The following is a 24,526-nucleotide window of genomic DNA, read 5'->3' as shown; positions in this document are numbered from 1 at the left end:
AATGAAAAGGATATCAACCCCAGAAAGCACATTTTTAGTATCGCTTAAGTTGTTTGATGAGCAGGATATACTAGCCAAATAAATTTCTGCCTCTGGAGCCTGGATTTTTAAATTTTTATTAAGAAAAGAAGAGAAACATCCAAAGATGACTCTAAAGGGTGGATCATATGTTCAAAAAATATAATTTGGAAATTTAGCAAGCTTATCTGTAACTAGAGAAATCAAGGGTGGAGCATAATCAACCCTAATGGCTTAAATTTGGACAAAACAGAGAGAGAAGGTTTTGCTTAAGCCTGTGATAGACCTTTCATGATTTGTCTCCCACTGACCACAAATTCAGTGATGAGAGGGGTCACCTGCTGTAATCAGCTTCTTATTTCATTTCACATTTTGCATTTCCTTCCTGAGCTCATTGCTGTAACTCCAGGTCAGGCTGCTTCTGGAGAGAGACAGTGGTGCAGTGGCGTCACCATGACAACACCAAGGGTTTAAAGAATGGATGTTCTCCTGGATACCATGCAAGCAACAGAGTAGAGATGGAAGAGTTTTTATTTTAGCCAGAGGTACAGAAGCAGTTAAATAGAGTCAAAGGCCAAGAAAGAACAATTCTTAAGGAGAAAAGAAACTCATTTCACAAAAGGTGAAGGAAGAAGAATGACATGATTGGTCCATGGCCTGGTACATTGTGGGACAGTGGGCATTAGATGGTGAATGTCATCACAGGTTACATCTAAAATTCAGGGTCTGAAAAGAACACTTGGAAAGACAAAATCCTCACCAAAGGACAGAGGAAGGAAATGAAATCTACCACGGCAATAGCTACATCAGGCTCACAACATGGACCTCTGCTTATGCCCATGGGGACCGTGATGACATAATCTGGAGGTGAAAGAACTTCTACCAAGATTGGCATCTGTATGCGCCCAGCGAACGAACCCTAAGAGGAATTGAGAACTAGAATCTTCTATACTCAAAGTACTTACACGTTGGCTTACACTTGCAAACATATGAATCTGCTTTTTTACGATAAAGACCAGACACTTCTCGGTTCCCAAAAGCCCTGGAGGAGGCCGCCGTCCCTTTTTATATTATATCAGCCTTGTCTCTTGATGATATGAGTTAAGAAAACAGCTGACCTCAGATATGCCAAGGACAACAGTTCAGAGAAGCCAAAATGTGTTTCTGTCACTATCATCTAGCCTCCAGATGCCCCTAGAGAGATGACCATGGGGTTCTAGTATTTTTAACCTGGCCCAGAACCAAGAAGCCCTCAAAGAGGGAAGAGGCAGAGAGGATGGAAAGGGGGGGGGACACAGAGTGGGGATGGAGGGAAATGGCCATCTCTTGAGAGCTTCTGCCTGCTAAGCTCTGTGCTCGTGGTTTTGTGGTCAGATTGAAGTCTATGAGGTGCATGAAACCGATATTAATTCTTGATGCCATCTAGGTAGGACACACAGGTATGGCTCTAGGGGTACACTTAGCATTGCTATTATCTGCTTTCCTGTACAGAAAGCTCTCTTCTCTTGATCTATGATGCCTGGAAATAGGGGACAGGGGGCAGGTACTGCTATCTCTATCTTACAAATGAGAAAACTGAAGCAAAGATGGAGCATTTGCTCATAGCTGAACCAACCGGGGCTGGGAGCAGCATCTAGGTCTCCTCACTTCGAGGGTCTTCTCAATCCTGGCCAGCAGCAGAATGGGGAATTATTTTCACCCTGGGTTCACCTGCTGGGATGTCAGTGTAAACAAGGATGGCCATAGGCCAGGGGCACTGGTTTGGAGTCCGAAGGCTTGGGGTTAAGTCCTAGCTCTCCAGCTTCCCAGGTGTGGACCTTGGTTTCCTCATTTTAAAAATGGAGAGTTGTAGGGGATCCCTGGGTGGCTCAGTGGTTTAGCTCCTGCCTTCGGCCCAGGGCAAGATCCTGGAGTCCCGGGATCAAGTCCCACATGGGGCTCTCTGCATGGAGCCTGCTTCTCCCTCTGCCTGTGTCTCTGCCTCTCTCTCTGTGTCTCTCATGGATAAATAAATAAAATATTAAAAAAAATAAAATGGAGAGTTGTATATATAGCTTTAAATTTCCTTACAGTTTTAAGTTCTGTGACCAAGACATCTTCTTTCAGGGCTCATTCTTTTATCCTCCTACCTCCATTTTGCCATTATCCCATCTGAATTTTAAGGAGCCTGTGAATTTTCTTCCTTTCAAAGCTGATTTTGAAGACTTCCATTTGTATTCTTTTTCTCAGCCCTGTGAGTCAGACTATTCCATCAGATATCTTCGGCAGAAGCATTTAGCTCTTTCTTTCCGCACTACTTAGGAGCAGCTTATTCAGAGGTGCTGAACTGTGCCAAGAAGCATGAGGTGAGACCTGCTGATTAGCAAAGAAGATTCTGCTTCCACGCCTCCTCTCTTGGTAAGAATAGGTAAAGAATGCAAATAAAAATGCAGTAAGTGAGTGGAAGCTTTCCTTTGGAGAATGCCTTTAAAACTTTTGCAAGAGATGTCAGCAGCCTTGGGGGATGGCCTTAAGTTTTGACAGCTCTCATTTTGGCTGGCATTCAGAGTCCCTGGGGGAGCTTCTTGACTGGAGTTTTGAGATTGCTAAAAGTATTCATTTCCTCTCCCTTTCACCACTGGGAATTGGTAAACAACCCCACCAACTTTGTTTTCTTTTAAAATTGATAGCAGAGCTATTGCTAATAGAGCTAACAGAGCTCCTTTAATTAAGTGCCAAGTGCTAATCTGTTTAATTTAGCCCTGTTAGCATGAGATGCTCTTCCTCACGGTCAGGTAACACAGTGGTAGGTAGCAGGCATGAGAAACGTTGATTTGACGGGCGGGGGGCGGGGGGGGGGTAGGGTGTTAGGAGGGGTTGGAGTGGGGAAGTGGCTTTCTGGTTTTGTTTCTTTTGGCTCTTCCCTTTTCCTTTTTTTCCCCAGATCCGTTCACTCAGGAATGGTTCAGCCTTTCTCTAGTTTGCTTACCCCTCCCGACCTTCCACCACACACCTCCCTCCCTGCCCAGTTGAACCTGGTGCACAGCTGCATTTCCTAATTGTTTGCACTGGAGAATCTCGACAGTGGCTTCCTCCCCAAGGGCCACGGAAAACATCTGGGCACATTGTCTGTAAATGACAAAAGAAGGATTTTGGCAAAATGTGAAGACTAGGTAGCCAATTTGAGGAGCATGTGATACTGATCAGCGTAAGAGGGCTTCTTAATTTGGTATTGAGACTCCTCTCCTACCTAGGATAAAACCCTAATATTTTGGTTTGAAAAGATAATTTTTTTTTCTTAGAAATCAGTTATGTGGGCACTTCACAAAGGAAACTGATTTCGTGTCAGCCTGGAAACAACTTGCTCAAGAGTTAGGTACGAGCATCTGAAAGAGTAGGAATAATCATATCCGATTCTTTTGCTGAGATGGGCATAGCAGGTGAGAACAGAAGGTGAGTACAAAGATGGTTCTATAGGAATCTTATGCTTTCAAGGCTCTGAGAACTAATTTCAATGCATTTATTTGTAATTTACTTGATTTTATTTAAAAGCAAAACAGAGTTTAAAAGTCTCTATCATTAAATGTTACTCAGACACTGGAGGCCTTTCTGATAAACATTTCCTCCAAGTGGGCTTTGGTTCAACTAAGTCAAATTCAGCCCCTGATTAATGGTAGGCTTTATATTCATTTCTGATCCTAATACCTGGACAATCTGGTCAATCATACCATATACCCAGCAGCCTTTAGAGAAATAAGACAAAAAATCTCAAAACTCACTGATTGGCAGCCCAACCCACTGGAGAGCTCCGTTTTGAAGGGCCCTACATTTGTCAAGCCAAGTGTGGAAGAACTGCCCCCATGGTAGCCTCCTCTGCAGAGAAGCAACAGTGAGAAGATGGGGTTAGGTTCATTTTTCTTTGGTTTCTGGCCTGTGGAATGCCAAGTAGGACAAAAGAGAAGATCCATGAAGGCTAGGGAGATAAAATAGAACACTATTAAAATGCAACTCTAGTGAGTTCTAAGAAATCTTCTAAGGCCATGCTAGGAGGATTTACTTCTTTGTCTTTTCTTCTGGGGGCATAGACTTGAAACTGGGAAAGGAAGCTTTGGAGGACATCTGGGCAATAACTCTAATCTTCATCACTGCCCTACTCAGTTACTTTTCAATAGCGAGACTCATTTTTAGCAACATGCCAGTAATTATATATTCAGTGAGTATTAGTCTTCAAAACAGTGACCTCGGGAAGCCACATCTTTGTTCCTGTAATGTGGCTGTTGCATAAATGCCACATAAGCCACTTTATTTGGCATATGAGAAACATAGGTTTTGTTTCTCTTTGAACCTGAAACTACCGTATTTAGTATAAATCATCCTAATCACCAGTTTTGGCTTCAACTGGGTTTTGACAATTCCCCAAATCAAAATCACCCTTACATGAGGATTTATGACTATTAAGACTATTCAAAAGGATGGTCATTTATCTTGAAGGAGGAGACACAAACGTGTTGAAACATAGTAACACATGACTGCTTTGAATAGATCAACATTTATCTTTATTTGGGTAAAACATCAATCACATTTTTTATTACCGTATTTCTTTGATAATAAACATTTCCTTATGCCTATAGTTACTACATGTATGTTTTATATGGGATGTGCAGTATCGGATGAGCTGTGGTAATCAAATATTTTGAATTGAGACACAAATTATGGCCAGATAGGTGACAGAATGGGACTCTCTTCATTCTATCTACTTTTACTAAGTCACTCTTTGACATAAACCTTATTATAAGAACCTATTTCTATGTGCTATATAAAATTACCCAAAGGAGGCAACTGCAAGCAAAATGCTTAGTTTTCTATTATTTTTAATCCTAATATAGCTACCAAGTGTTTGTAATTAATCTATTAAATTATCAATTTTCAAAAGTCACCTGAAGAAGCAGAAACATGCATCCTCTGAAGTTAAAGAAAATAAAAGGTAAAAACCTAGTGCAGCTGACACTAGGAAGTAGAGGGCTCTTTAGCATAAGCAGAGATGAAAATGGGCCCTCTGTCATATCATAGAACATCTATGGGTATCAACCAGTCATTCACCACTTGGCATACCTTCAAAGTTAAAAAAACTGTCATATGACCATCTGTTTAATTTTATAGAATGATCTATGACATAACTAGTAGTACTCCAAGCTGTTTGTACCCAAGTCAGGGAACCCTGCCTTGTATCAGGCCAATTTAGATGGAGTTATTCAGTCATAAAATTCATTCGACTGATTCTGCTCTAAAACCTAAAATTAGGACATCTGGGTGGCTCAGGGGTTGAGTGTCTGCCTTTGGCTCAGGTCATGACTACTGGGTCCTGGGATAGAGGCCTGCATCAGGCTCCTCACAGGGAGCCTGCTTTTCCCTCTGCCTGTGTCTCTGCCTCTCTCTGTGTGTCTCTCATGAATAAACAAATACAATCTTTTAAAAACAACAACATAAAATTAGAATGATACTCCTGGGAAAGCCCCCTTCCCCTTTGGGCTATGTTTTAAAAATGCACAGTTAGTGTTGGAGCAAGTCAGTGTTATTAAAATTGGTTATTCCAAGGTGTGATTACCTGAAAGAAATAATGTCTGTACTTTTTGAGTGTGCTCTGGCCATCAGCATGGCTAGGTCATTGGCTTCGGAGCCACTGTTCACCAAGAAAATGACCTGGAGGGAAACAGAAGACACATGGCCTCATAGATGAGTTTATTTCCTTTTGACCTGATTAATTCAAAATTGCTAAAGACTGTATATCCCAACCTCTAATAATCAAGGAGAGTTACCTTCAGACAAGCAGTCCGATCATTGAATTACTACATTAATTCTACTGCTTTTCACTCAACAGCTGCTAACAGCTAAACATAAAAAAAATGGCTAAGAATTATCCCAATTATGAAACATCCCAGGCTTTCACTGGCTCTATTCAATGCTCTGCAAAATGCCAAGATGAGGAGACTCGCTGAAGGGTATGGAGTGATTGGTTAGTGGGTGAGTGGATCTGAAGACTGGTTGCTTAGCTCCTGAACCTCAACCAGTCAACCAGATTCTGAAGGCTTGGACAAGGCCATCTCCAAGATCCTGCAGCCCGAGAGGATGCCCCAGCCTGTCTGTTCAGTGTGTATGAATAGAGGATCTAGATAATACAGTAAAATAATAATAAAAGCTAAAACCAGGTACTGGGCACTGTTCTAGGTACTACATATATTAACTCATTGAATCTGGAAATGCAAATCTTGGCCAGCATTTTAACATCTCTGTTCAGTTTAAAAAAACTTTCAGTCATTTCAGATGCAGAAAACATCTCAATTTAGCAAGACTAAGTGCATCTTAGATTGAATGAACTGAATGGGATATTAATTTTATTAAAAAATGGCTCCATTCCATAAGAGGAAACATGCAGATAACTTTGTAGAGGGGCCCTGCAGTGAAGAGATGAAAACTTCTCGAAGAACATAGAGGAAAGTACATAGAGGAGGGCTGGGGCTTTGGCTAAGTGACTTTTACAGACAGGTGGCAGCGAGGATAACCTCCAAGGAGAGGCAGAGGCTTGGAGATGATGAGTGAACATTGGCTGGCTTCACCAGCAATTCGTAAATTCCTATCTTCTCTTTGATTCCTTTCAGATTTGGCTATCAGCTCACCATTTCAGATGTTCAATGCATGACCCAATTTCCCTGTTCATATTCCTGCTTCCTTGGGCAGCTCTCCTGGGATCATGAGACTCCTGTTCTTTCGAGAACGTCATACCTTTAGAGGCTCAGGAAGAAGTGCTGAAAGCTTCTCTGCAAATTCATGGATTGGAGGGTGGAAGAAAAGGGTACTTGTATGCCATAGGCGCCCAAGCTGCTTTTGTGCCACTGCATTTACCTTCCTGGATAAACAGGAGAGCAGAGTTCCCCATGCTGCCAGTGGGTATGTTCCTCCCAACACACACACACTGGCCATTGAACCCAGACATATAGCTATTTCTCAAATGGTTTCAAGAGACTGATTTCATCCACACATGAGAAAGAACTCTAACCAGTAGAGCTCTCTGGCAATGGGATGGGTGGCCTTTAAAGATAATGGGTTCTTCACCAAGGGAGGTGTTCAAATGGAGACCAAATGATTATCTCTTAGGGAATTTTGGAAGAAAAAAAAATCCTACTTTAGGACATAGAATCTCTTCTACTTAGGTTTTCGTGTCAAATACCCTTTGAGCAGTTTGGAAACTAGAGATGACCACATGTCACCCTGGGTGTCTTTTCATTTATTCTTTAAGGAATCTATTGTGTACATGTATACAGGAGCAACACTTCTTCCTTCAAAGGAGATTCCAGCATCTGACTCCTAATAGTGGTCAGTGTTGGTGAACATTTTGTAGCTATGAAACCATATTCTTTGAAGGATCAGAAGGTTCATGTTGAAGGACAGTAAGAACTAACTGTAGACAGATACGTAGGACCTGACTAAGAATGTCTTAGAAAGATAGGACAGGATGTTTGAACTAGATCTCTAAAGGACAGCAATGGCTAAAGTTAAACACCAGTTCTGTTTGTTATTAATAGCTGTTCAAAAAAAAAAAATCAGTTCAGTGGTTAAATAAATAATAATTAAATAATTTTGAGAAATACCAGATCAAACAGATTTCTTTACTGCAGGACTTAACAGTACTTTTGTTAGTCAAGTAAGCATTGTTTCTCTCCAGGAGGGAGCTATAGTTTAAAGTGCTTTTAAAACTTATTTTTTCATGGGACACTTTACCAACTAACCTCTCCTGCAATCAGGGTTCCATGATTCACTTCAGAAAATTGCAAAATATTAGTAAACTCTTAAGCAGAAGAGATAATTGATAAAAGTATTGTTTAACAAAATAAAACATGTAAGTCACATGAGGGTAGAATGGAGGGGGGCAGACCGGTAATGGTGAGGCCAGCCTGGAGGGCCAGGTGGCCTTCCAGGTGTGGGAAGAGAAGGGCTCCTAGGAGGCCGGGGTTAATGGGATTTCGTGGGGGCCCAGTAGGAGAGGCATTTCAGAGGAGGGAAAACTAGACCTCAGTATCAGGTTGGCAAAGGCAAGTGAGAGGCAGGGATGTGACAGAGATGACTTCACCATTCTTGCCTGTAACATCAGGGAAACTCTAGAATTAGTTGAGAAATGTAGCCAGTGGCTACCCAGCTCCTGGCAGAGGACCTTCACAGAGTGGGAGGCACATGTGTGCTTTGAATAAATGAATATGTAAATAGAAACAGTATAGTGGAGAGTGTGATGGGTTTGGCCTTGGTAATGCTAGATTTCAGCTGATGGTGGAATATCATGGGGTGGGGGTGTCCTGGAGGCTGTGGGAAATGTGGGGCATCCCAATGCCCACTTTGGATTTATTAGAGTTGCAATAGTAGCTTGGCGAGGGGTCAAGGTGGAAGAAACAGAGCCGGGGAAGGCTGCTGTAAGTGTCACTAACTGACCAGGAAGGGGGAAAAGAGGTGGGGCCCGTTCTATGGGGGAAGTAATAAGGCACGAAGGAGCTAGAGAGAAGAGCAGAAGGCTGAGGAACAGGGCTGGGACACCCAGAGGCAGGAGGTCAGAGGGCAAGCTGTAGAGTCAGAGGGAGATCCGGAGAAGCACAAAGGTCTGGAAAGCTAGTGAGCGGCCCACTAACAGGGACAATGTCCAACATCGTTAATAAGAATATTGAAAAAAATTTTCTCTACTTTGTTCTTCCTTTCTTTCATGTGTGCTTACCGTGTGTTTTACACTGCATCGGAAGTTTATTTTACATGCTCGTTAGGACCTCACGTGGGACTAGTACCTCCCGAGGCAGGAAGGAGGAGGCTGTGGGAGGAATAGGTGAGGCTAGACCCTGCAGTCGCTCCTACCACTGGACAGCTGCTGGAGGGGAAGACCCTTTGCTCCGGCTTTAACAGAAGGACCTGAATTTACTCAATTTATTTTGGCTTGCTGCTTTATTTTGGTCTCACTTTATGTGAGTTTTGTTGGCCAAATGATTAAAGGCAAGAAGGAATAGGCATTAAAATGAGAGAATGGCATCAAAAGCAAAAGGACCACAGAAGAAACTGCCCAGGGCATTTATGTGGATGACCAAGGCTCCAGAGAATCTCAGGATTAGTAGATCCAAACATTTCTAATGCAAATTTTTAGCTATGATTACATCTCTCTCTCTCACCATCTTTTCTTTCCTCATCCATTGGTCAGGGGTGAGGAAGATCCTTAGGCTAGAAGTGATTTCTCATTTCATCATCCCACACACCCCCCACAGCCGCCCCCCAAGGTCTCTGAGAACTCCTGCCTTTCCCTTCTTTCTGCCTTTTCCCCTTATTTCTGCCTTTTCCTCAGTGCATTGCTTCTCTCTGGAAAGCTGTTACTAGTAAAGACAAGCACACACATACACAGCAACAGTCCAATCACATGGTATACGCCACACGGCATGAGAATGAATAAAAATCTTGCATTGTCAAGAAAACAGAAAGCACACTGTTAAGATTTTTGTTGTTGTTGTTACCCAGAAACTAGCAGGGAGCTATAGCAGGGAACAGCCATAGACTGGGATTTGCCTCAGGAGAGAGAATTTTTAACCAGAGTTCTGAATCACTAACATCATCGTTTAGCCTGTTTTCCACATATCCTTCTGGAGTGAAAACACTGGAATTTTAAGGATACTCACGGGTGACAGTGACCCACACTGACAGTGACAATCCCAGAAAAGAAATCCAGGTATCTGTTTCCCTCATAATCAAATAGCCATTCCTTGTGACCCTGGTGGAGCAACAAGGGCTTTGGAAAATACGCCGTCAGTATGGGAGAAAGATGTTGCTTGTGGATCTCCAGGACACGTTCATAGGTGAGAGACTGTAGATAAGGAAGATGCAAGGGTTAAGATCTCTCTTTTCCTCACCTCCACATTTCTTACAAGATCAACAGCAGGTTCAAAGGCAGGGTCTTTCCTCTCTACTGACCCAGCAGCGTAAGGCTGCTGTCCTGTGCCCGCAAGTGGGTGTATTTGTCCCGTGTCCTCATTGCCCCAGGTCCTTCCTTCCTCTCACATAGGGGAAATTATTAATGTGGCCCTTCCAACCCTTTCTAGATCAAATATGATGAAGGAAGCTGAAATGGTCTACGTCTCAGTGGAAAGCCTTGTCTTTGAATTTATTTAAGCTGTAGGAAAAATAAAAAGACTTTAGAAATAAATGTCTGCAGTAATGTCTTTTCTTTCTTTTCTTTTTTTTTTTTAGAATGAAAAGAAAATGAAATGCTGGTGGTGTTCATGTCTTTCATTGTCAAAACTTTCTCCTATACTTCTCTTCTTTGTGGGTCCCTCCTGATTATTGACTCTATAATTTCTAACCTCTGAGTATTACATAGGATAAAGGGGTTGTAAAGGAAGGGAGGGATGAAGGGAGGAAGGGAAGAAGAGAGAGAGAGGAGACCAATATTTCTTAGTCTAAGAGCAAAGTTATTATTTTTTATTTTGGAGGGAAGGACTCCTGCAGGTCAGATCACACGTTGCTGTATGAGATAGCCTGAACAACATTTTTTTTATTTATTTATTTATTTATTTATTTATTTATTTATTTATTTATTTTCTAAAGATTTTATTTATTTATGAGAGAGAGAGAGAGAGAGGGAGAGAGAGAGAGGCAGAGACACAGGCGAGGGAGAAGCAGGCTCCATGCGGGGAGCCCGACATGGGACTTGATCCTGGGTCTCCAGCATCAGGCCCTGGACTGAAGGCGGCGCTAAACCGCTGAGCCACCTGGGCTGCCCCTGAACAACATTTTAGAAAGCAGGTGTGTGCCACCACATTTGTGATATGTGTATTTGTGCGTGTATCTATATTTATATCCCTGTGATACAGCGCTAGTCTCTTTCTTGTACTCTTGGTCTGTCTCTGCTCTGTCTCTCACTCACACATGCACAGTTCATGCAACAGCATTGAGTGGGTGGAGTAAGAGGGTTCAGATGCTCCCAGTGACTTAAAGGATAGAGTATCTAGGATGCTATGGTCAGGGGCAGGCAGGGCCATCTGTGGGTCTTTCTTGGGGAAACCATTAATTTAGCCCTTTCAAGAAGAACCACCTTCTTGGGTTTTCCTAAAGTTCTGACTCTTACCTGGTATTTTTCAGGTGTGAAGTCACATGGAGGCATTCTGGGTTTTGTATGAAGACCAAGCTTGGTCACAGATGTCCAGAAAGCACCTACTAGAGGTGAAGTGAGTTAGGGTCCTCAATTATACAGTAAAAAAGCCCATTTATAGAAATCACCTATAGTAATTTGAATCAGGATCCTTAGGCAATTTGGTTGATTTCTTAGTTTAAAAATATGATGTTCAAATCATTTGATCATCATTTGATGTTCAAATCAATCTTTAGTTTGGTTTTAAAAACTGAGGTATCTCAATACAACATTTTCTGGAGGAAAAAAAGAGTTTCTTTCAAATCTAGTCAACAAAAGCATGGGGGATTTTGGGGGGAAGTCTTTGTTTTTCCTCCTGTGGTCCCTCCCGAGCTTCCCTGCACACTGCCTCGTGGGCTACATTTCTCTCTACAGTCCACTAAACTTCTGCCACTGTGGTACATTGTGTTGCTGGAATAGATCTTAGAGGCATTTTCTAAGCTTTGAGCTGCATAGTTCCCAAATCCTGGTGCCAGTCCCATTCCTGATACCTGATACAGGTTGGCTTTCAGTAAACAATGAAGGAATGGCTGTTGACTATCCTTAGAGAGAATGAGGAGAGGTAGGTGCTAGGCAATGTACTACAATAGCAAATACATGCAAATAGACCTGGAAGACAAAACTTTCCTTCAAAACACAGCATAAGGACCATGACAACATAGAACCAGACCAAACCACGGCAAAGCAGAGGAATCATTTATATTTGGAGCTAGAAGGGGGCCTCAGATTTTTTTTGTTGTTAAAATGATCATTTTATAGATAAGGAAATCAGCCCCAAGTGGTGAATTACTTTGCTTAAGCTCACCAAGCTAGTTAGCTGCAGAACCAGAATGAAATTTCAAGTGTCTAGCTCCCAGCCTGCTTCTCTTTCTCTCAATCTCTCTCTCTCTCTCTTTATATTATATTTAAATTCAATTTGCCATCATATAGTATAACACCCAGGGCTCATCTCATCATATGCCCTCTTTAATGCCCATCACCCAGTTACCCCATCCCCCCCCCCCAATCCCCTTCTGCAATCCTTTGTTTGTTTCCAGGATACTTCTCCTTTTCTCATTCACTGGCCACCTTCACCTCTCCTTTCCAGCACAGGCTTTGACCTATCTATAGCAGTGGGATAGGATAATGGATTTATAGAATATCACAGCTGGAAGAGATGTTTAGAGACCTTGTAAGTACTCTTAGAAAAGAATACTGTTGCTTTTGAAGATTCAAGGTCAGTATCAAGATCATTTTACAGGTGGAGAGAGCTGAGAAAATCATGCCTCTTATTCAGCATGAAGGTTTGAATCCATAGATGAAATGTTGGTGTTTTGTGTGGTTATGAAGTCACAGTCCTGAGTAACACAATGAACAATTATGCCTCTAAATGAAGCTGGAAAGTAACAACTCTGAATATGTTTTCTTTCAAAGAGATCTCATTCACTTTTCTGCTCTAAATAATCACTAATGTCATTAATTTGCTTTTACTTTAAAAACAAGTGACTTTAGGCTATCCATGCATAGAAATGAGAAAAAAAAAACAGCTTAAGTTTTCTGAGAATTTCACCTTTTGAAAAGCTTTCCATTGTGTCTCTCTGCATTAGATACTCTTTTGAAATGGAAAAAAAAAATATTCTGAGTGTTTCTAAGAATTCAAATTCCCTTCACTCCTTCAGTCCCTTCTTCCTGCCTACACAATTGAAGCTGCCCATTGAAAAGGTTGTAAATTCTCTTGACTCCAAAGTTATAGGGATTCTGAAAGTAGGCCAGGGGGCGGGCAGAGTTTTGGAGAAGGATTTGATAAAGAAGAGCCCAAATTTCAAACAGTCAAGGTAGGTTTATTCAGTCCTTCGTTCACCAAACTGATAGGAATGTGATGGTGGAGTGAGGGCTCCAAATGAAATACATGAAAGCCTATCTGAAGGAAGGAAGGAAGGAGAGAAGGAAAGAAGGAAGGAGAGAAGGAAGGAAGAGGGAAGGAAGGAAAGAGGGAGGGAAAGAGAGAAGGAGGAAAAGTGGGAAGGGGGAAGGAGGGAAAGAAAGAGGGAAGAAGGGTAGGAAGAAGAGAAGGAAGAAATAGCACAAAGAAAGAGGGAAGGAAGGAAGCAACCAAGGAGGAAAAAGATAAGTCAATAGAGAAGTGAATCTAAATAATACCTCACAAGTTATCGCCTTTCATAGCTCTCCTCTCACCAAACAACCCAAACTCAAAACTAATAGTAATGATAATAACTGATGGACATAAAGAAACAAAAAGCCTTTAGGTTTCATTATCTGCTAGAAAAAAATGTAAAATCTAAATATCTGGATAATTGTCTGCATTCTTTATTCCTAATTAGCCTCTGTTTTGAGGACATCACAAGAGTCGGGGGTTAATAAACTTTTGGGTTCTTGGAGATTGTGGGTGCGTGTGTACATGCATGTCTGCGTGTTCACGCCTGTGGGCTGTACACGTGGGGGGGAAAGACAGCCCCAAGAGAAGTAGGGGAAGGGACGACTGTGATCTGGGTTCATAAAATGAAATGCCAGGTCTATTTCTGTATAGGCATTTTTTAAATTTCTTTTTTGTTGTTTTAACTGATCTGATGTCACCCTTTCAGGCCTGATGCTAAATACAGATGGTAGCTAATGATTTTCATTCAATTCACTAATTTCCTTTCCAGGTCACCTGGACATCCCAAGACATTTAAAGGTGGAATTCTCTTTGGAGAATTGCTGTTGTATAATAAATGCAAATTATAAGTGGGTAGTTGGGTTTAATTTTCCAGCTACCTAATTCTCACAGAGTTCCACAACAGTGTCACCCTAACTTGGTTTTCTCTCTCCAAAAATCATAGTATCAAAAAGTGAAAATCTGTTGTGGCAAGATAAGGGAGGGAAATCAATTTTTGTGGGCATATGAAAATTCCGGGGAGGGGGATATTCTCTCTGTAATGATAAAGAATTTTCTAACATTCCTAGCCTGTTTCCAATAGAGAGAGGGTATTTAACAAGGTATTCCTCACTCTTTCAAATTAAAAAAGGCATACATTATTTAATACACAATGAACATAGTTATAGAACATTAAGATGATTTATCAAAATGCTAACTATGCCTTATTTGCATAGTGTAATCGTAGCTTAAAAAAAGAAAACTTGCCACTTGAGACATCTCATTTACTTAGGGTAGCCAAGGAATTAAAAAAGAAAGATCTTATTCACCTAAGAGCCAAGGGAGGGAGAGATTACATATCGGGCATTTGCAGTTTTGAGAAACTTCAGTAGGGTTGAGGGTTAGAGATGCCGCCTACCATGGAGGTGTGTTGAGACTAAGTTGTAGTCTGGATAATTGAGGGACTGTGGTTGGCTGGGGAGAAATGTTATGTCATCTGCTTCCAGACTCAAGAGGGGATCCTTTTCCCTTCATAAACTCTTCCACCGTTTGCAGGAAGTTTCCACAGATGGTCACAGGTGTCCAGAAAGCACCTACGTCCTACCCAAGAGGACGTTTGGCATTGATCTATAGTGCTTCAGTCCCTCTGAACCGTGTGTGCTCAGTGACAGGATAATCACATCAGGTGCCTGCCTCCCACCAGTGAAGCTAAGGGATGGGCACAAGACCTCTGAAGGGTGAACAAGGTGTCCCCTCTTTAGGATCTGACATCTTTTTTTTTTATTTTAATAAATTTATTTTTTATTGGTGTTCAATTTACCAACATACAGAATAACACCCAGTGCTCATCCCGTCTTGAGCAGATAACCTGCCTGGAAAGAATGACTGCAGGACCCCCTCAGAGCCATGACTTGCTTATGAGGCTGTTCCTGCTAGGAGTTATTTCTATCCCTGCCGGACCTTCCTGATGTCTCTTCATGCCCACCCCTGCCCACCTCCTCACCTGCCTGCTGATTCTTTCAGTTCCCCCTCTCCATATGTTTCCCATCAATGCCTTTTGCTTGTGTGAGGCAGGGCAGTTGCATGTTGCAGGACAGTTATTCACAAGCAAGAGCTCTGCCCTATTCTGAAGCTGATGGGTCCATCCGTCCTCTTGGGCCTTTTGGGAACAGGCCTTCTCTTCCTGGCCCTTTGCAAGGGTTAAGTCAGTTCTGCAGATGGCAGCAAGGACTGCCTAGAGCAGAGCAGGTGGGAGACTCCCTTTAGGGCTCATTTTAATGTTTTTCTTAGAAAAGGCTTCGCAAGAATCTTGGGAGGTTTCTCAGCTGGAAATGGCATCATTTGCCATTCATCTGCCCTCCTGCGCACCCCTCTTGTGATAAAGTAGGCAGACATATGGAAATAGTACTTTTGAGCACATACCCCATCTCCCTAGAAATGAAATACATTTAACAACTATAATTAGCAAGGAAGAGATATTTTCTCTATTCTTTTACACCCAAACAAATTGCTTCTGTAACTCTGTGCACATATTTGCCCAAAGTGATTGTGCATATCAAGCACAGGCAGAGTTGAATACTTTACCTACCCAAATACCATACAGTCTATATGCAGGCACTATACTAGGATGGCAGCATATTTATCTTCACCTACCTGTCAACACTTAATACCTGGTGTCCTCCCCATCTCACGCAGACCCTGCCTCTTTCCTCCCCCATTCTACTTTTCTATCTTCTTATCCCAATTTGGTTTTATTCGTGGCACGTATCTCTACTGGATGTTTTCTTGTATTTATTGGTTTGTCTGTTTGTGCTCTGTCTCCTCCACTAGGATACAACACAAAACCATGGCTTCTTGCTCCCCGTGGCTTGGTCTACATATGGGTGCATAGTAGGCACTCGAGCACTCTTGACTGAATGTATATTTTGCACACAGCAGGTTCTTAAGAAGGCTGTAGTCAGTGAATGTGTGTTTGGATGAACAAACACAAGCAGGAATATGTCAGGTACAATAGGTCAGAAAGCGGAAATCAAGCCCCACAGGTTCTTGAAAGGCCAGGTAGAGCATGGCATTCATGTCTACATGGCCTAAGGTTGCCAGGGTCCTTTTTTCTGTAGTTTCCTTGGGGCAGCTCTTAAGGCATCCCCAGTAATAGTTCAAGACATTTCTAGGCAGTAAGCTTCACCTGCTACCACCAGCCTGTTGTGGCCAAGATTACGTATCCGAGAAACCACCAAGGAGCTGACACCGATGCAAACGCACGAGGATTTATTTACCGGCTCAAGCTTGGGCCCAAGTATACTCCACACAGCAGTGCAGGGGCTTAGACCCCAAGGGGGTTACAGCTGGGTTTTTATGGGCTGGTCTAGGGGATTTTCAAAAAGGGTGGAGGAATTTTTTTCATTCCGATATGGGGGAAAGGGTGGGAGAGTTTCTTAAGATCTGTTTTCCTTCCAACACAGGATTTTCTGTCTCTGTCAAGGGCATTCTGAGCTCTGTTTTCTTTCTGATATGGGATTCTCTGTCAAGGACATTCTGCAGTTTTTCCTGTAAAGTTCAGCTCTTATTCCCAGGGGCCTGAGATGGCTGTACTTGTGCTAATGCTAAACTTGAGGTGGAATGGCTTTAATTTTCTCGGCCTCCACAAGCCCAGCTCCACAATTGTCAGGGGTCAGTCCAGGAAAGGGAAGGGGGGCCAGAAAGGGCATTCTCTCTTGGTTTGCCCGCAGTTGGTACTTGCAGCATAATATCCTCCTTATCGAACCCAAGACTCTGGGTGTGATTCCAGCTCCTTCTCAGAAAATGATGGGGTTAAATGATGTTCTGGCAAAAGACTCATGACTGAGGGAAAAGAGAAACCCAAACAGGGTTGGAAGAAGAGTAGATTAGGAAGGGTCTGGTGGAATCATTCTGACTTGGAGTTAGACAGACCTGGCTTTAGGTCCCAAGTTGTCACTTCTGTGTTTCTGTCTTTGACCAGCTTTCTTAATTATTTTTATTCTTCTGTCTCCCCATCTGTGAAATGGGTTAATAATACTAACAGGTCTGGTTGAAGATGAAAGGAAATAATCATCTAAAGCATGAGGTGTATTAAGTTTCAAAGAATAGCAAACAGGGGGATAAAAAACAAACAGGAGAGGAAGGAAAGGCAGAGAAAAGGGAAAGATGAGAAAATGAAGATCACATTGATCCTAATGGGGGACAGAAGATGATTTCCTGTACCCGATTAGGGCTTGTGAGCATATGGAAACCTGCAGACAGCTGCTTATGCTAGCGTTCGGCAGAGGGGAATTGGGGGTGAGGTGAAGATATTCAGGGAAAATCACAAGCACGGATCATAGAATACATAAAGCCACCAATGGCTGGTGACCCCAGGTCTTCTCACACCTTCTGTTCCCACAGGAGAGACAGTCTGTGTGGAAGAAGAAGGTTCAGAGTCTAGTCCTTGCTCTTGGGTGTCTCTGGGGAAATGGCTGCACTCCTCTGAGTCTGTTTCCTTGTCATTGCTTGAGATGATGGTACTACCTCCTGGGGGCAAGGTGGAAATTCATGAGGGGCTTTATGTCTTCTGAACTCATCATCCTTGAGTATCTATTTATTGCAGCTAGCAATTTTGACTTGCTTTCTTTCTGTTTATTCTTTATATTACAGCTAAGATACCACATTGTTTTCACTTTGAAATTGTGCATACTTGGGTTTTATTATCCATGAATTTCATTCCAGGGCAAGAAGAGGGCACTGCAAAATACTGGGCACTGACAGGGGGCATGGATCTGCTGGGGTGAGGACTACTCTGTCAGATGGCCTGTCTCCAAACCCCCATCCAGGCCTTATCCCAGAATCCCAGGCAACAGACTCTGAGCTCAGCTCTGCCCTGCCCCCCCGGGGACCCCCAGCTGACCCACGTGCTCTTGGTTTCCACTCACGGCTCAAGGAAGGGCACATCTTGGGGGTCCTGGGAGAGGAGGTCTGTTGGTGCAAAGCTCTCAGCAAGTGTCTCCAGGCTGGAGTCATCCCTCTCAGTTCGAGAGCGAGTACCCGTGGAAGCAGGTCGGAGGAAGGGCTCCAACTGCTCACTGGCCAGCTGGACTTTGAGTCTATGGACTCAAAGGATCGAAGGGGAGGAGCTTCTGGGGAGTGGGGGGAGTTATGGAGTGGTTATTGGCTTCACTTTGGACAAGCCCCAGAGCTTCCAGGGCAGTGCCAGTCAGTGCCTCGGGGGATAGGAAAGAAAAGGTGGCAGAGAGAAAAGAGAAAGAAGGCAGGCAAACAAAGTCAAGGCCTTCTGGACCAGTTTTGTTAATTTTCTGGTCCGGTAGGGTTTTCATCAGAATGGGTGTTTCTCTGTGAGGGTGGTGGTGGCTGCTGAGGGGAAGGCTCAAGATATGGTTGAAGTGGTCAGAGATTGAGAAATGAGGCCTATGAATAGGAAAGAGAAAAGGAGGATATGCGTGAAGTGAATGGAGAGACATTGGTGTTGTTGGTATTGAGGGTCTTTAAGGAAGAGAAGAAGAACTATGGGATGGGGGTACTCTGGGGAAGGAGTAGGGACACGAAATAGCTAAGAGGGCTCTGGACAGCTGTGCATCCGAGCAGGGCAAGAAGTTGAGACCTGAGGAGTCAAGGTGCTTTATTTTTATTATATTTTAATTTCTAAAATTCCCATTTGTCACTCCTGCCTACCCCACTCCTAATCTCCATAGGCAACCATTTCATGTATTTAATATGTATCTTTTGGTTGGTATGTATTCTTGTAAAATGTGTGTTGTTTGGAGTGGATGCATTTTTAAGTTATATAAATGTGTCCTTTCTTTTTTGCTCCGAGCCATGGTTTTGAGACCCATTCAGATTGCTGTAAGTACATCTCTTCCAGGCTTCCAGCTGCTGCGGCCTGGGAGTCAGTGTGCCTGAGCATGGCAGTGCCTAAGGGGGTCAGTGACAAGGGCATTTGGAGCTTGGTAGGGAGGAGTTGCTGGGTCTCAAACCCATCCCTATGCGTGGAGGGCACAGAGAGATGGGAGGAAGGCAGGCTGCTCTGGATTGCCAGGTGGCAGCTTTCATAAGCAGAGGAACGTCCAAGGCTTGTCTTGGGCAGCCACAGGACAAGTAGATCTCTACATCTACCCACTAGAATCGCAAAACTTTCAGACGCCTTATCTAGGTATAACTGGATTCTTTCTTAGAGTTTCCATCTCTCAGGTATACTATCCAGATGGTTTCAACAATACTCTCTCAAGGCAGCGTCTTTGGAACAGCTCTCAGTGTGGGAAAGATGAGCAGAACATATATTTCAAGGACAAAGGAGGGGGTGAGGACCTTCTAATAGCCTGGGTCCAGCTCTCAGGGCCACAAGTGGTCTAGTCCTCTCCATGACCCCCTGCAACAGTGGTGGGGGACAAGTGACACCACATAAGTGTGTTGTGCCCAAGATTGTGAATCCGAGAAACCACCAAGGAGCCGACACTGATACAAACACACGAGGGTTTATTTACAAGCTCGAGCTTGGGTCCAAGTATACCCGACACAGCGGAGCAGGGACTTGGACTCCGAGGTGGGTTTCAGCTTAGTTTTAAGAACTGGTCTCGGGGACCTCCAGAAGGGGTGGAGCAATTCCTCTAGTTCTGTTTACATTTTGATATGGGGCCTTCTAGGACGTTAAGCTGCAAGCTGTTTTCTTCCTGTAACTGAAGTAAGGTAAAGTTCAGCTCTTATTCACAGGGGCCTGGGATGGCTGTACTTGTGCTAACGCTGAACTTAAAGTGGAATGGCCTTAATTTTCTCGGCCTCCACAAGTGCACATTTTGCATCACCCTGCAGGGAGGACAACTGGCTTGGTCTTACCCTCCACCAACACCTAGGAAACAACCTTTACCTCAAGTGCCCAGAGGAAGTGAGGGTCCCAGAGAAGCACAGAGAGTGTTTAAAATTCAATGTAAATTGTCCCCTTTTGTGTGGGCTCCCAGCTCCCAGGCCATTCTGCCCTGGGGGCTCTCGGGAGTGACTAGGAGACGGCCAACTGCCACGGAAATGAGCCTGTCCCTGGGGCACCCAATCTGTCATGCCATTGGAACTGAGGTGAGAAAATGTTGAGCTCCTGAAGTTGGGTGTATGTTCTTCAGCTCCACTGGGCTCTGATCAGTTTCGTACTCGTGAACACTGTAGGCTGCAAGCTTAAGATTTAAGACTCAAAGTTTTTTAGGGTTGTAAGCTTAGAGATTGTTATGGTGAGAGGCACCCAACAACATCAGAGGCTGCCTTGGGTGGGAAAGCCAAACACCGCGTTCCCACTAACTTCAAATTGAGAAGTTTACCTTCTTTATTTAAAAGGGAAAATAGGCGCCCCTGGGCGACTCAGCCAGTTAAGCGTCTGACTCTTGGTTTCAGCTCAGGTCATCATTTTAGGGTCTTGAGATCGAGCCCCACCTCTGGCTCCCTGCTCAGTAGGGAGTCTGTGGGAGATTCTCTCTCTTTCTCTCCCTCTTCCTCTGCCCCTCCCCTGACTCATCCATGAATGTGTGTGTGCGCATTCTCTCTCTCAAATAAATAAATCTTTAAAAACATAATTAAAGGGAAAACATTTATTCTGGTTACCTTAATATGGGATACGTTCTTTTGTGGAAACAGACTCAAATTTAGAAAAGCATAAGGATGAAAGTAAAAACTGCAACAGATCAGACAGTTATATATTAGCAGAGATTCTTCCAAAAAATCCTTTATTACATGTGTACACCTGTGTATACATACACCATTTCATAATCTGCATAGTCAATAATACAGCTTTTTAGGCAAAAAATACAGATCTGAGTCACGATTCCCACTTCTTTCACAATATTCCACTAATCTGTTTTATTTAATTGTGGAAAATTCTTTGGCCATTAATGGTCTGGTGTTTCTTTTCCTGCTGTTATTTCAATTACACATATATTACACTTTTCGAAATTGTTGGACAGGTCTCGGAGGTTCTGTGATGTGCCCTTCCTGACTCTTCTTTTCTCGCTGCATTTTAATCCAGCAAGTTTCTATTACTTATCTTTGAGTTCATGAATTCTTTCCTCAGCCAGGTCCAGTCTGCCCATGAGCCCATCAGAGATATTCTTCATTTCTGTTACAATGCTTTTGATTCCGAACATTTCCTTTTGATTCTTTCTTAGAGCTTCCTTCTCTCTGCTTACATGATCCATTTGATATTATGTAATGTCTGCGTTTTCCATAAGAGCCCTTAACATATTAATCATAGTTACTTTAAATTGTCTAATAATTCCAAAATTTGTGCTATATCTGAGTCTGGCTCTAATGTTTTGTCTCTACAGGCTATTTTTTTTTTCCCTATCAGTTTAGCATCATTTGCATCATTTGCATGCTGCACTGGGTAAGAGGACCTCTGGTGAATAAGTCTTTAGTGTGAGGTTTTATGCTAATCTGGTTAGAAGTTGGGATGTGTTTCGTGTTTGCTGTAGCTGTAGGTGCCAGAAGATTCACATACTTGCAGAGTCCTTGATTTTTGTATTCCCTGTTGTCTTGGGCTTCCCTTAAGAGCTCCTTAAATGGAGTTAAGATCTGGCAGTTTTTTGTAATTCATTGTTATGAGCCCTAAAATCTTATGATTAGATCTGTCATTAGTGGGCCTATGTCTCTGGACTGTGTCCTTCATACGCGTTTCTCCAGTAGCATATATATATATCTCCTACTGTCTGCTCTCCTCCCTGGCCTTAGTTTTCCCAATCTATTTCCTTGAAACCTTGACTTTCTTCTTTTTTTCTCTCTCTCTTGGGTGAGGTAGGAAGCAGAGAAGGGGCTGGAGTGGGAGAAATGCCCTTCACATAGCAGACATAGAGCTCTGATCAAGTCATTTCCCCCAGAGAATAGATCCTTGTTAATGTGAAGCCTCTGAACATATTTCACAATGATTATTCTTCCCCTTTCCCAGCCAGAGCAATGAAACTTTGACAGCGTAGTGATATTCCTGCTGTAGGTATGACTCATAACACTTTGGGGTCCTCCTATGACTCTGGCAACCAGGGAGCTTCTCATTCTCATGCTAGTCCACACTCAGTCTCCAGCTATTTGTCCAAATTACTGTTTAAGTGTTTCTACCAGTTATGACCTCGGTGGCTCCTGCTCCAGGTAAAGAAAGTCTAGGCGTGACTTGCAGAATTTGCCCGTGTCCCTAGATTTCACTGTGACAAGTCATTCTGCAACTTCACTTCCCCGATGGGCTCAAGAAAAGTGATTCATTTTCCATTTGTCTAGCTTCCTATAAGGATGGCAGTGACAACTTGTAAGCTCTTTACATGTTGAAGAAGTTGGAAGTTTCCATATATCTCACTTAGGAAGTCCCTATTGACAGACAACTGTATTTACTGCATCATCCTAGGGCATAGAATTTTGTGCTCTAAACCAACTGTATTTTCCCCCTTTTGATAAATGCTTGAAGAGGGGTTTCTAGGTCAGAATTTATGTACATTTAAAATGCACTCCACTAAGAAGCCGTCAACGAATATTGCAAAAGACTGTTTTCTAAGATGGTGGGTCTTTTGACCACTGTGTAAGTACAGTGATATCCACTGAATCTGAAAGCTGGCTGAGGGACAAGCTTAAATTGCCTCAGATAGATCTTCATCCTCCGTCTTAGGAGTCACCTGAATTTGCAATCCAAGATCTGACCCTAGATTTGCAGGCAAAATTACTATTAAACAGATGTTATTTCTGAGTTATTAGGACTTAAAGAGACATCTGCTTTGGGTCTTTTTCTTCTCTTTCTTTCACACAGATTAGGTATAATTTTCTCCATTATATACATGACTGGAAAAGATGAGAAAGGATCCCAGTTCACATGACTGGTAAATAGAAGGGGCAGGATGTCAATTAAGAGGCTTGCCGTCTCTATTTCTCAGATAATGAATTACTTTGAAGCTTGAGAATATATTTTATCAGTTTGGATAATATTGGAGACTCTCCACGAAAAAGATAATTGATAATTATGGAAACAATGGGGAAACCATGGGGAAGTAATGGGGAAAATTATTAACTTGACAAATTCTGTTGTCAAGTTAATAATTATAGGTTTTTTTTTGTGTGTGTGGGTACATAGGTTTGCTAATGACTTATCAGTTAAGTCTGAGTGAACTTTGCTCTTTGATCCTAGTACTTCTGCTAATGACAGAGCAAGGTCCATAAGAATTACTGAGGATAAATAACAACTTTTCCAAAGTGATCCTTTCTCTTTCCTAACTTGCTTAGGAATCCTGGAGTTGAACGAAACGGAAAATTTTGGAAGGATTTCAGATAAAACCCAAGTTACTAAAAAACTCGTATTTCAGGTATCCCACAGTGAATAGATTATGAAGGAGGACAGAGAGGATGTTCAGAATGAAGTAAAGAAATGGCAGATGTGTTAAAGGAAATAACTGCTTGCAGATGTGCTCAGATACCATAACCCTTAGAGTTTCATGCAGCACTGGTTTTCTTGAAAAAAGGTGCAGAGTCAACGTCCTTTACTTTATTTATTAGGATGAACTCTTTGGATTAGGCTCATTTGGAATTATTAGACTTAATATTTTTAAAAAGTCAGTCTGGAGAGCTGGACACACAATGATTATCTCAGGCTCCTGGACTAGAGTGTGATGCCCAGGGAGACAGAGAGCACATCCATAATGCTTCCTGTATCCTGGTACAGTGCCTGGTACACAACACTCATCAAGTGCTGTTTAGTAATGGGTATGGTCCAAAGACTGATAGATAATTGAGGAAGATTTGTGTTGAAAGGAAGGTCTTGGGGCTCCCGGGTGACCCAGTCAGTGAACAACCAACTTTTGATTTATTTTGGCTCAGGTCATGATCTCAGGGTCCTCAGGTGGAACCCAGACTTGGGCTCCATGCTCAGCAGGGAGTTTGTTTCTCTCTGTCTCCTTCTGCTTCTCTCTAAATTAATTCTCTGTAATGACTTATATATTAGCCAAATAAAAGGGGAAAGCCACATTTTCATATCAGTAGATGTAGAAAAAAATTGTTATCAGTAGATGTAGAGCTTTTAACACCAATTCAAAATATGAAATTAGTAGCAAATTAGGGATAGAAAGGAATTTCCTTAATATATGTAAAAGTATCTGTAAAATATACACAGGAAACCCTATAATTAATGGTGAACTTTTGGTAAAATTCTCTTTAAAGTCAGGAAAAAGAATGTTCACTTCCTTCAACATTGTACTGGAAATCCAACTCTAAGAAATAGATCAAGAAGCTATAAGAAGTATAAGGACTGGAAAAGAAGAAACAAGGGATCCCTGGGTGGCTCAGCGGCTTGGCACCTGCCTTTGTCCCAGGTGCAATCCTGGAGTCCCAGGATCGAGTCCCACCTCGGGCTCCTGGTATGGAGCCTGCTTCTCCCTCCTCCTGTGTCTCTGCCTCTCTCTCTATGTCTATCATGAATAAATAAATAAATCTTAAAAAAAAAGGAAAAGAAGAAACAAAGT

At 42.6% G+C, this 24,526-nt stretch overlaps 1 protein-coding gene across 2 annotated transcripts in view; it reads right to left on the bottom strand.

The window, feature by feature from the left end:
• The window catches only part of AGXT2 (alanine--glyoxylate aminotransferase 2), a 35,539-nt gene extending 17,391 nt beyond the window's left edge, over positions 1–18,148 (bottom strand). The window contains exons 1-7 of one of the 2 annotated variants that reach the window (XM_072824931.1): positions 17,981–18,148; positions 11,138–11,226; positions 9,693–9,877; positions 6,778–6,901; positions 5,603–5,697; positions 3,777–3,870; positions 3,033–3,126 (exon numbers count right to left, since the gene is read on the bottom strand). In XM_072824931.1, the coding sequence (XP_072681032.1) occupies positions 3,033–3,126; positions 3,777–3,870; positions 5,603–5,697; positions 6,778–6,901; positions 9,693–9,877; positions 11,138–11,226; positions 17,981–18,068 (769 nt within the window). In that variant the 5' untranslated portion in view covers positions 18,069–18,148. The remainder of the gene's footprint in view (positions 1–3,032; positions 3,127–3,776; positions 3,871–5,602; positions 5,698–6,777; positions 6,902–9,692; positions 9,878–11,137; positions 11,227–17,980) is intronic. The other variant, XM_072824932.1, reaches the window with a different exon arrangement.
• Positions 18,149–24,526: the final 6,378 nt, after the last annotated feature.

The sequence above is a fragment of the Canis lupus genome, chromosome 4 (genome assembly GCF_048164855.1).
Source record: "Canis lupus baileyi chromosome 4, mCanLup2.hap1, whole genome shotgun sequence".
Lineage (NCBI taxonomy): Eukaryota > Metazoa > Chordata > Mammalia > Carnivora > Canidae > Canis > Canis lupus.
This window is presented reverse-complemented; position numbering and strand designations above follow the sequence as displayed.